This window comes from Heterodontus francisci, chromosome 20 (genome assembly GCF_036365525.1).
Source record: "Heterodontus francisci isolate sHetFra1 chromosome 20, sHetFra1.hap1, whole genome shotgun sequence".
NCBI classification, from domain to species: domain Eukaryota; kingdom Metazoa; phylum Chordata; class Chondrichthyes; order Heterodontiformes; family Heterodontidae; genus Heterodontus; species Heterodontus francisci.
Window position 1 is genome coordinate 87,374,822 of NC_090390.1, and position 11,877 is coordinate 87,386,698.

Below are 11,877 nucleotides of genomic sequence, written 5' to 3' on the forward strand. Positions count from 1 at the left end.
TCTGGGAGATTTCTTGTATCTTCCTCAGTGAAGACAGACACAAAGGAATCATTTAGCTTCTCTGCCATTTCTCTATTCCCCATTATAAATTCTCCTGATTCTGCCTGTAATGGACCCACATTTGTCTTAGCCAAACGTTTCCTTTTTACGTACTATAGAAACTTTTACAGTCTGTTTTTATATTTTTTGCTAGTTTACATTCATATTCTATTCTCCCTTTCTTTATCATTTTCTTTGTCCTCCTTTGCTGTATTCTAAAATCCTCCCAATCCTCAGGTTTACTACTATTTCTGGCAATTTTATAGGCCTTTTAGATTAGATTAGATTAGATATACAGCACTGAAACAGGCCCTTCGGCCCACCGAGTCTGTGCCGACCATCAACCACCCATTTATACTAATCCTACACTAATCCCATATTCCTACCAAACATCCCCACCTGTCCCTATATTTCCCTACCACCTACCTATACTAGTGACAATTTATAATGGCCAATTTACCTACCAACCTGCAAGTCTTTTGGCTTGTGGGAGGAAACCGGAGCACCCGGAGGAAACCCACGCAGACACAGGGAGAACTTGCAAACTCCACACAGGCAGTACCCAGAATCGAACCCGGGTCCCTGGAGCTGTGAGGCTGCAGTGCTAACCACTGCGCCACTGTGCCGCCCCTCTTTTAATCTTATACAATCCTTAACTTCCTTTGTTATCCATGGTTGACTGCCTTTACTTTTGGGGTTTTGTGCCTTGAAGGAATGTATAGTTGCTGTAAACTGTAATATTTCTTTAAAGACTATCCATTGCCTATGTACTGTCATACCTTTTAATGTATTTTCCCAATCCACCTCAGCCAATTTGCCCCTCAGACCTTCATAATTTTCTTTGTTCAAATTTAACACCCTGGCTTCAGATTGAACTACCTCACTTTCAAACATGATGTAAAATTCTAACATATTATGGTCACTCATCCCTTAAGATTCTTTTACAACAAGATTATTAATTAGCCTTTTCTCATTACATAATACTAGATCTAAAATAGCCTGTTCTGTAGTAGGCTGCTCAACATACTGCTCTAGAAAACCATCCCTATTACACTCCAGAAACCCATCCTCCACAGCATTAGTGCTCATTAGGTTTACCCAGTCTATATGCAGATTTAAGTCGCCCATGATTACTATATTACCCATGCCACATGCTTCTCTAATCTCCTGATTAATATCATGCCCCACACTACCATGACTGTTTGGTGACCTATAAACAACTCCTACCAATGTTTGCTGCCCCTTGCTGTTACTTAGCTTCACCCAAACAGATTCCACATTATGCTCTTCCGATCTGAGATCCTCCCTTACTAATGTACTGATCCCATCCTTTATTATCAGGGCAACACCACCTCCTTTTCCTTTTTGCCTGTCCTTCCTAAATGTCAAATATCCTTGAATATTCAGTTCCCAGTCTTGGTCACCCTGTAGCCATGTTTCTGTTATGGCAATTAGATCATACCCATTTACCTCTATTTGGTCTTTAAATCATCTACCTTGTTGTGAATGCTGTGTGCATTCAGATAGAGTGCCCTTAACCTTGTCGCCTTGACATTATTCTGCATTCTAAGCCTAGTTGATGCTTGCCTTTGTTTCGCCTGCCCTCTAATGTCACTTGCTACTTTTGTACCTCCTGTTACCAGGTTTACTTCCTTCCAATTTGAGCTACCCCTCAGGTTTCCATCCCCCTGACAAGCTAGTTTAAACCCTCCCAAACAGCACTAGCAAATCTCCCTGCAAGAATATTAGTTCCGGTCCTGTTAAGGTGTAGTCTGTCCATCTTGTACAGATCCCACCTGCCCCAGAACCAGTCCCAATGCCTCAGAAATCTGATGCCCTCCCTCCTACACCAATTCTCCAGCCATGCGTTCACTCGATCAATCCTCCTATTCCTATGCTCACTAGCACGTGGCACTGGGAGTAATCCTGAGATTACTGTTTTGGAGGTCCTGCTTTTTAATTTCCTTCCTAACTCCCTAAAATCTGCTTTCAGGACCTCATCCCTCTTCCTAACTATGTCATTGGTACCAATGTGGACCACGACCTCTGGTTGTTCACCCTCCCCTGAAGGATGTACTGCAGCCGCTCCATGACATCTTTGACCCTGGCACCAGGGAGGCAACACACCATTCTGGCATCATGTTCACTGCCGCAGAAATGCCTATCTGATCCCCTGACTATCGAATCCCCTATCACTATTGCTCTTCCACTCTTCTTCCTCCCTTCCTGTGCAGCGGAGCCACCATGGTGCCACAGGCTTTGCTCTGGATGCACTCTCCCGAGGAACCATTGCTCTCACCAGTATCCAAAATGGAAAACTGATTAGCAAGCTGGATAGGCTCGGGTGACCCCTGCACTGCCTGCCTGGTTTTCTTAGACTGTTTGGCAGTCACCCATTCCCTGTCTGCCTGCAGGCTCCTAACCTGTGGTGTGACCACCTCCTTAAAGGTGCTATGCATGTAGTCCTCTGCCTCACGGATGCACAACAGTGACTCCAGTCGCTGCTCGAGTTCTGAAACCTGGAGCTCAAGCTTCTGCAGCCAGTGACACTTCCTGCAGATGTGTTCGTGTAGGACACGTGGTGTGTCCATGACGTCCCACATACAGCAGGACGTACATTCCACTTGGCCGAGCTAACCTGCCATAGCGTAACTTTAAAAACTTTTTATTACAATGAGAAGTAAAATAACTTACCAGTTACTCATCAATCAACTTCTTCCCCTGTACTGAAGAAACAGGCAGCTACTGGAGGCTGAAAAAAGGTAGAAGAAAGAAAGAAAGTAAGAAGACCCTCCCTCATGCACCAAACTCCCACTTTACACACCGTGCACTCAAATTTATTTTCTTCTTAAATTATAGTTCCCCTCCTTACTGAACTCCCTCAATTACCAAACTCCATTCTGAACTCTGTGCCCTCCAGCAGCACTGAGAGTCCCCTGAATTTATATTCTGTATCGCAGTGATCACTGGAAGCTGTAATCACAGGAAATCAGTCTGTTTGTGATTCTACCAACATATCAACATTTCTTAACCACGTTTTGAAGCAAATATAACAAAAATAACAGCATCACTACACTTAACAGGAGCTTTTAACTAAAAGCACAGACTGTTACCCAATTAAGTGAACGGGGACTCCTAATACTCTTTTATTTAGACTCCTAGGATGATACAGCACAGAAGGGAGCCATTCATCACACCATGCCTGTGCTAGCTCTTTCAAATAACTGTCCAATCAGTCCCACTCCCCTGCCCTTTCCCCATAGCCCTGCAAATTTGCTCCCATCAAGTTTTTTATCCAATTCCCTTTTGAAAGTTACTATTGAATCTGCTTCCATCGATCTTTCAGGCAGCCCATTCCAGATCACAACAATTCGCTGTGTAAGAAAAGTTTCCTCCATTCCTCTCTGGTTCTTTTGCTAGTTAATTTGTGTCCTCTGCTTAGTGGCAACAATCTTTTCTTATCTCCTCTATTAAAACCTTTCATGATTTTGAGCACCTCTATTAAATCTCACCTCAATCTTATCAGCAATCATTTATTTCTATATCTAGTATAAAGTTTGACTATTTGAATATTCCTTTTTAAAATACACTGAAGATTCCTCTCTTGTTTGCAAGTTGGATACAGTGTGCAGTTTTGGAGGGGAGGGCAGATATTCAGTGGCAGATGATCGTAGAATTATTTTATATCTTGCTAATACATTTTGTTTCTTTTTGAAGATCAAGTTGCTCTGATCAGTGACAAACATCAGTTTTATAATCGTTTTCTCAGTATGACTCGACAGAACAAGCACGGAGGTTTGCGATGGCACCCTCCAGCTCTGCATTAATTAACCATTTACGATCAAATGTAAAATACATCTGTTAATGTAGGATTTGCCTTCCCAGCGCTGCCAAGGACAGAGAAATATCACACAGCCTTCCTTTGAAGTTTATGAGCCCAGGTGTGATGGCATCGGATTAAATAGCGCCTGCTCCTTTGCTTGAGTTTTGCTCACAGTCTGATTTCCCTCCTGAGCTCGTAATTCTCAGCATCTGTGATCCATGGATAGAACAAGATATTTTTATATTGTGTTACACTGTGATATCGTTTTACGAAGTGAGGAGAGTTTTAGAGCTGGAGATTTACTGAGCAAATCTGAGTGGTCATGTTCCCTGCCAGGGAGTCTGATCTTGAAGCCGCACTGAGGGCCGCACCCTCTTACATCCACTTCAGTGAAAGTTTGTGTTAAATTAAAGTCTCCCATTCTCTCCCCTCTCTCCTGAAGGAAGGATTTGGGCAATATTTCTGTTTTCAGCATTGTCTGTATTGGGGTACAGTTTTACGGCACCTATTACCCTCCGGTACTGAGATACAATCCTACAGCCAGTCTCTGGTACTGGGGCACAGTCCTGCAGACAGTCTCTGGTACTGGGGTACAGTCCTACAGACAGTCTCTGGTACTGGGGTACAGTCCTACAGACAGTCTCTGGTACTGGGGTACAGTCCTACAGACAGTCTCTGGTACTGTGATACAGTCTTACAGTCACCAATCACACTATTGTTCCATTCCTGGCCCCCATTTGCTGATATTGCAAATAGTTCCCTCTCCCCTGGTTCCCTCCTCCTCCATTACAAAATTTCCATCATCGCCATCTAAATAAAATCCCATCCTTAACCCCTCTTCCCTCGTAAACACCACCCCATCTCCAACCTACCCTTCCTTTCCAAGAACATGTTGTTGCCTCCCAACTCTGTGCTAATCTTTCCTGCAATTCAATGTTTGAACATTTCTAATTAGTTTTCTGCCCTACCACAGCACTGAAATCATCCTAATCAAAGTCACAAATGACATCCATTGTAATCGTGTCCATGGCAAGCTATCCCTCCTTGTTCCTTCTCGACCTGGTACCTCTGGAGTCCCTCTCCTATTTCTCATCTACATGCTATCCCTCGCAACATCATCCCAAACAACAACGTCTGCTGGTGACACCAGCTGTACTTTCCCACCACTTTTCGTGACCCCTCCACTGTCTCTGATTCTTCCATGTAAATATTCGGAAGACAGAAACCATTGTCTTCAGTCCCCGCAACAAACACTGTTCCTTATCCAGAAACTCCCTGGCCACTCTCTGAGACTGAAGCAGACTGTTCGTAACCTTGGTGTCATATGTGACCCCACAATGGGCTTCTGACCACATACCTGCACTATCACTAAGGCCACCTACTTCCACCTTCCATCACCTGTCTCTGACCCCACCACCACAGCTCATCTGCTGACAAAGCCCTCATCCATGCCTTCATTGGGCTGATAAACACTAAGTAACATTTGCACGACACAAGTGTCAGGTAATGAACAACTTTAAAAAGAGAGAACCTAACATTTCCCCTTGACAATTAACAGCATTACCATTGCTGAATCCCCCACCATCAACATCCTGGGGGTTATCATTGACCAGAAGCTTAACTGGACCAGCCTTATAAATACTGTGGTTACAAGAGCAGGTCAGAGGTTAGGAATCCTGCAACAAATATCTCACCTCCTGGCTCTCCAAAGCCTGTCCACCATCTAACAAGGCACAAGCCACTTGTCTGGATGAGTGCAGCTCCAACAACACTCAAAACACTCAAGAAGCTTGGCACTATCCAGGACAAAGCAGCTCGCTTGATCGGCGCCTCATCCACCACCTTAAACATTCACTCCCTGCACCATCGATGCACAGTGGCAGCAGTGTGTACCATCTAAAGGATGCACTACAGCAACTCACCAAGCCTCCATTAACAGCACCTTTCAAATCCGCGACCTCTACCACCTAGAAGAACAAGGGCAGCAAATACATGGGAACACCACCACCTGCAAGTTCCCCTCCAAGTCACACACCATCCTGACTAGGAACTATATCGCCATTCCTTCACTGTCGCTGGGTCAAAATCCTGGAACTCCCTTCCTAACAGCACTGTTGGTGTACCTACCCCACATGGACTGCAGCGGTTCATGAAGGTTCAAGAACCTTCTCAAACGCAACTAGGGATAGGCAACAAATGCTGGCCTTGCCTGCGATGCTCACATCCCATAAATGAATTTTTAAAAATTACGTCTACTCAACTATTCCAACATCATTCCTTCTGGCCTCACATCTTCCACCCTCCAGAAACTTCAGCTCATCCAAATCTCTGCTGCCTGTATCCTAACTCACACCAAGTTGCGTTCACCTGTCACCTGTGTCCTCCCAGACCTACATTGGTTCCCTGTCTGGCAACACCTGGATTTTAAGGTTCTCATCCTTGCTTCCGAATCCTTCCATGGCCTCAACCCTCTCTATCCCTGTAATCTCCTCCAGCCCCATAACATGCAACCCCTCGATATCTCTGTGCTCTAGCATATCCCCAATTGCCATTGCTCCACCATTGGCGGCTGTGCCTTTAGCTGCCTGGGTCCCTTAGCTGTGGAACTCCCTCCTTAAACCTCTCTGTCTCTCTACCTCTCTCTCCTCCTTTAAGTCCATCCTTAAAACCTACCTCTTTGACTAAGTGGTTGGTCACATGTCCTTATAGAAACAGCAAATTTATGTTCTGGAAGGAGGCCATTTGGCCCATTGTGTCTGTGTTGGCTGTAAAAGAGCTATCCAGCCTAATTCAACTTTCCAACTCTGGCTCCACTGCCCTGTAGGTTATAGCACCTCAAGTGCATATCCAAGTAGTTTTTAAACACCATGAGGGTTTCTCCCTCTACACCCTTTCAGGTAGTGACTATTAGACCCCCGCCACCCTCTGGGTAAAACATTTTCCCTCAACTCCCCTCTCATCCTTCTACCAATTACTTTAAATCTATGCCACCTTGCTATTGACCTCTCTGCTAAGGTCCTTCCTATCCACTCTATCTGGGTGCCTCATCACTTTATATACCTCAATTAAATCTCCCCTCAACCTCCTCTGCAGTGTTCCCTCTAAATTGCAAGCCTTGTGTCCACGAAGCAACCTGAAAGTTACCACACAGGCCGTGCACATATTTAGTGAATTTAGTCGGCTTATGAAATGTTTCACTTGAAGTGGGGAGGGGGTCTCACCTGGCAGGACCCCTCTCAAAGAGGAAATTTCACAAGAACATTTTTTACAAAGAGGGAGTTTCACTGGTGGAGGTCCCTTTCACACAAACAGAAGTTTGGAATTAGGACCAGCATTGGGAGTCCAGTTACAGAGGGAATATCTGTCAGGACCCCTGTTACGAAGGGCGTCTCTCCATCAGGACCTCTGTTACAGAGTGATTCTCTCCATCAGGACCCCCCGCCCCCCCACCATTACAGAGAGGCGCAGTCTGTCAGGAGTTCTGTTACAGAGAGACGCTCTGTCAGGAGCCCTGTAACAGACAAACTCTCTCCTGCAGGACCCCTTTACAGAGGTAATTAGTGTGAGACTTTATAAATGGTCCAACAGTGCCGTGGTCTGGAAAAGTGCCAATTGTTGATAGAAATGGCTTAAACCAACGGAGATACCGATCTCAATAAGGGACAGACTGGGGATCATTCACTACCTGGAGATGTTGGGCAGCTTCTTCTCATCTTAGTCCCTGCTGGAATGGTGGGACCATTTTTGGGTTGGGAACCAATGCACACCAGAGCGAAGTATTTGTCATCCAACTTCCGAGCTCCCCAGCCAATTAGGGAGGGTGGGCGGGGATGCCACATCTATTCTGTCAAAGGAAGGATTTCGAATTAAGCTCACCAGTACTTGGAATTTTGAGGCTGCAACAACCACAGGAATAGAGAGGACGCTCCCCACCTCACCTCCGGTCTCCCACTCTTACCCCAATGTCCTGCTGTGGGATCTGAAGGGCTGCAGTGAGGTGGGCTCTCCCAAGAACAGGGCAAAGAGGACAGCCTCTCCAACCATGCAGGCATGGATGGAAGTGCCTGAGGAAGTCAGTAGCTGGAGTGTGTCCACTCCAAACTGGAGACTGTGCATCAAGAGGATCCAGGACCTCAGGTGGATGTGACAGGTGAGTGGCATAACACTGTCAGGTGGCAAACCCTTTACTCTGACTTGTCCAGCTTTCTCCTGCACAGCACATATCAGGAACACATTTTACAGCTCCACTTATTCCTCTCCCTGCAGTCACCTCAAATCCCCATCTGAGCAGCCAACACTCACACTTGCCCTCAGCCTATTGCCCTCTCACACCTATACCTTACAGTCACCTTCTACAAATGTGTCCTTCTCTCCTCTGCACACAAGCCATTACAACCACTCACACCTCTCTGCTTTCTCTTCTTGCAGGCGAAGAGAGCATTCAACATGGCGACAGAGACCCAGGGATGGAGGTGGGGGTGCGGTGGGGAGATGGCCCTCCAGGCCACTGGCAATGCGTTCTCACCTGCTCCACTGAGAAGGGCGTCCTGTTCCAGGAGGCTGTAGATGTCAGCAGTGACCTGCCGTGAGAGCCTGAGCCTCCGGAGGCACTTGTGCCCACACAGATCGAGAAAGCTGATCCTCTGCCTGTAGACCCTGTGTTGGGTGGTTCACCTCCTTCCAGCTGGATCTCGCTATCCATCACCTCTGCCCCATGGAGCAGCTGTGGCTGAGGAGAAGGCAGCTGGTGGTGCTGCTGGCATTGTTACTGCTGCTGCTGGAGCTGATGGCAGTGGCCTGGCCTCTGCTCTTGTCTCTCAGCAGAAGTGGAAAGTGGAGATGCATAAGCTGCTCCCATGCCACTCTGAAGACTGGCAGCAGGGATATGCAGCTGAAGGTGAGTGAAGCAGTTGGCAATTAATTACCTGTCAAACAGTGAAAGCACTCGCTGAGAAGAAAAGTGCTTTGAAGAGCAGTCTCTCAATAGACATGGCTAGAGCTCTTCAGTGTAGCTGATCAAAGCCTTCCCAGCTTGTGAATTTCACTGAAGATGCTTTTTCTGCTGTGCTCACCTCAGAGAGCCTGGCGAGTGGCTGACAAGTTGGGAAATAGTTGCTGAGCTGGGAATTCCAGAATTCAGGGTTAAAACGGGCTAAAAAAAAACACAACTTCTTAATTATTTACTCATCAGATCCAGCTCGCCTTTAAACCTGCCCTGGGGAAAGCTGGAAGAAGGCAGAATCACTTCGGAATCCAGACCCAATGCCACTTTCCAGGACTTTCCCATCCTGCATGCCCTGAAACCCACCTCCACGAGACTGGGAAATTTCTGCCCAATGTGCCAGTTATGGCTTAGTAGGTAGAGCCACAATGGTCATGAGTTCAAGTCCAATTCCAGAGACTTGAACATCTAATCCATGCCATGACTTCAGTGCAGTACTGAGGGAGAGCCGCACTGTCAGAGATGCTGTCCCTCAGTTAAGCTGTTAAACCGAGGCTCTGTCTACCCTCTCAGGTGGACGTAAAACCAAAGAAAAGAAGATGAGTTTTCCCCAGTGGCCTGGCCAATATTTATCCCTCACCGAAATTAGTAAAACAAATTATCTGAGCATTTATTTCATGGCTGTTTGTGGGAGCTTGCTATGCTCAATTTGGCTGCTGCGTTTCCCAAGTACAGCAGTTACTGCACTTCAAAAGTATTTCACTGGTCATAAAGCACTTTGGGTTGTCCTGAGATCCCAGGGCAGGTACAGCATGGGGTTAGATACAGAGTAAAGCTCCCTCTACACTGTCCTCATCAAACACTCCCAGGATAGGTACAGCACGGGTTAGATACAGAGTAACGCTCCCTCTACACTGTCCCCCATCAAACACTCCCAGGACAGTTACAGTACGGGTTAGACACAGAGTAAAGCTCCCTCTACACTGTCCCCCATCAAACACTCCCAGGACAGGTACAGTACGGGTTAGATACAGAGTAAAGCTCCCTCTACACTGTCCCCATGAAACACTCCCAGGACAGGTACAGCACGGGGTTAGATACAGAGTAAAGCTCCCTCTACACTGTCCCCCATCAAACACTCCCAGGACAGGTACAGTACGGGTTAGACACAGAGTAAAGCTCCCTCTACACTGTCCCCATGAAACACTCCCAGGACAGGTACAGTACGGGTTAGATACAGAGTAAAGCTCCCTCTACACTGTCCCCCATCAAACACTCCCAGGACAGGTACAGTACGGGTTAGATACAGAGTAAAGCTCCCTCTACACTGTCCCCATCAAACACTCCCAGGACAGGTACAGTACAGGGTTAGATACAGAGTAAAGCTCCCTCTACACTGTCCCCATGAAACACTCCCAGGACAGGTACAGCACGGGGTTAGATACAGAGTAAAGCTCCCTCTACACTGTCCCCCATCAAACACTCCCAGGACAGGTACAGTACGGGTTAGACACAGAGTAAAGCTCCCTCTACACTGTCCCCCATCAAACACTCCCAGGACAGGTACAGTACGGGTTAGACACAGAGTAAAGCTCCCTCTACACTGTCCCCATCAAAACTCTTTTCATTGCTGGAGCCAAAGAATCCACACAAGTAACTAGAGCTGATGTTGATCCAGTCTCACTCGTATTTTTTCTGGTATTTGTAGCTCTACACGGCCTAGGCAGGGCTGCAAATCTCACATGGCAGCTGAGCTCTCAAAATATCTATCACTAATGGACAGCACAAAGTATCACTCAGGGATGTGCTGGTGGAGTTATGAGGGGAAAATGATGTTTGAAGGTGATGGCTAGTGAGTTTCGTGATGTCGCCTGTATCTCTGTGGGATCATGTTTCACTACACGCTGTTTTGATGGATATGTTACTGAGTGCATAGTTTATATTCATTGTATCCTTTTGCCTGATATCTTTACTTATTGATCAGATAAACCCTCAAGCACATTTGAGTCATTGTGCCACTAAAGAATGAGTATGTTGATGTTGAGCTGTTCCGTGGAGAAAGGAAGGAGGAGGGATAGAAGCAGAGAAAGGGAGGGAGAGAGAGATAGGGAGAAAGAGAAACTGAGTAAAAGTTGGAGAGGGAGAAAGGGAAACTGAGTGAAAGATAGAGAGAGAAAGATACAGAGAAAAAGAAACAGAGAATGAAAGATAGTGAGAGAGAGAGCAAAAGAGAAACTGAGAGAAAGATACTAAGAGGGAGAGAGAAAGAGAAACAGTGAGAGAAAAAGAAAGAGAAGGTGAAGACAGAGTGACAGAAAGAGAGGGAAACAAAGGTGTTGTTTAGTCAGGAAGCCTGCTTCCAGTTAGGACCTGATTTTCTGGCCTATGCCCCCCGAGACCTCTGCGTTCTCCCCACTCCAGCCTCATGTTCATTGCCCACTCCCTTCGAGGTGCTTTCAGCCAGTTGGCTCAGAACTCTGGATATGTGTTCCTAATCCTCTGTGTTTGTCCACCTCCTCCTTTTCCTTACAGACCCTCCTTAAAAACCATTTCTTTGACCAAGCTTTTCTGCACTATGCCTGATGTCTCCTTCTTTGTTTTGACAGGGATTTTTGCCTGATTACGCTTCTGTGAAGTGCCTTGTGATACTTTTCCTCATTAAAGAGTTTCTATAAATGTAAGTTGTTGTTGTTTCTTTGCCCCTACATCAGTGTCTGTCAGACTACTTTGAAGAGCTCTCACTACTTGAGGAGGAAGTTCTCCCTGAGTTCTATTGCAGATTTTGGTTTCCATTGGTTTTAATGTTCTTACTCTGCCATCAGGTAATATTTTGGTTTTACCTCTCCTGTAGGTTCAATAATTGAATTCCCTCAGTGCACCTCTAAGTTTTCTTTCATCCTGACTTGGACATATATCTTCATATCTTCCTCACTAGGAGGAGACAGATACCCGAGCTACACTGTCACGCCCTACAATAGTGAATATATATGGACCCAATTAATCGCCAGTATTTCTACTTTACATGTGTCTTATGAGGAACCTTATTAAATGCTTCATGAAAGTTAAGAATAAC

The 11,877-nt window shown here is 46.1% G+C and overlaps 1 protein-coding gene across 1 annotated transcript in view; it reads left to right on the top strand.

Moving 5' to 3' along the window:
- Nucleotides 1-11,446, top strand: part of LOC137380811 (myb-related transcription factor, partner of profilin-like) — an 88,349-nt gene extending 76,903 nt beyond the window's left edge. Inside the window, exon 5 of the mRNA XM_068053191.1 lies at nt 11,411-11,446. Coding sequence (XP_067909292.1) covers nt 11,411-11,424 — 14 coding nt within the window. The 3' untranslated portion in view covers nt 11,425-11,446. The remainder of the gene's footprint in view (nt 1-11,410) is intronic.
- The last annotated feature ends 431 nt before the right edge of the window (nt 11,447-11,877 follow it).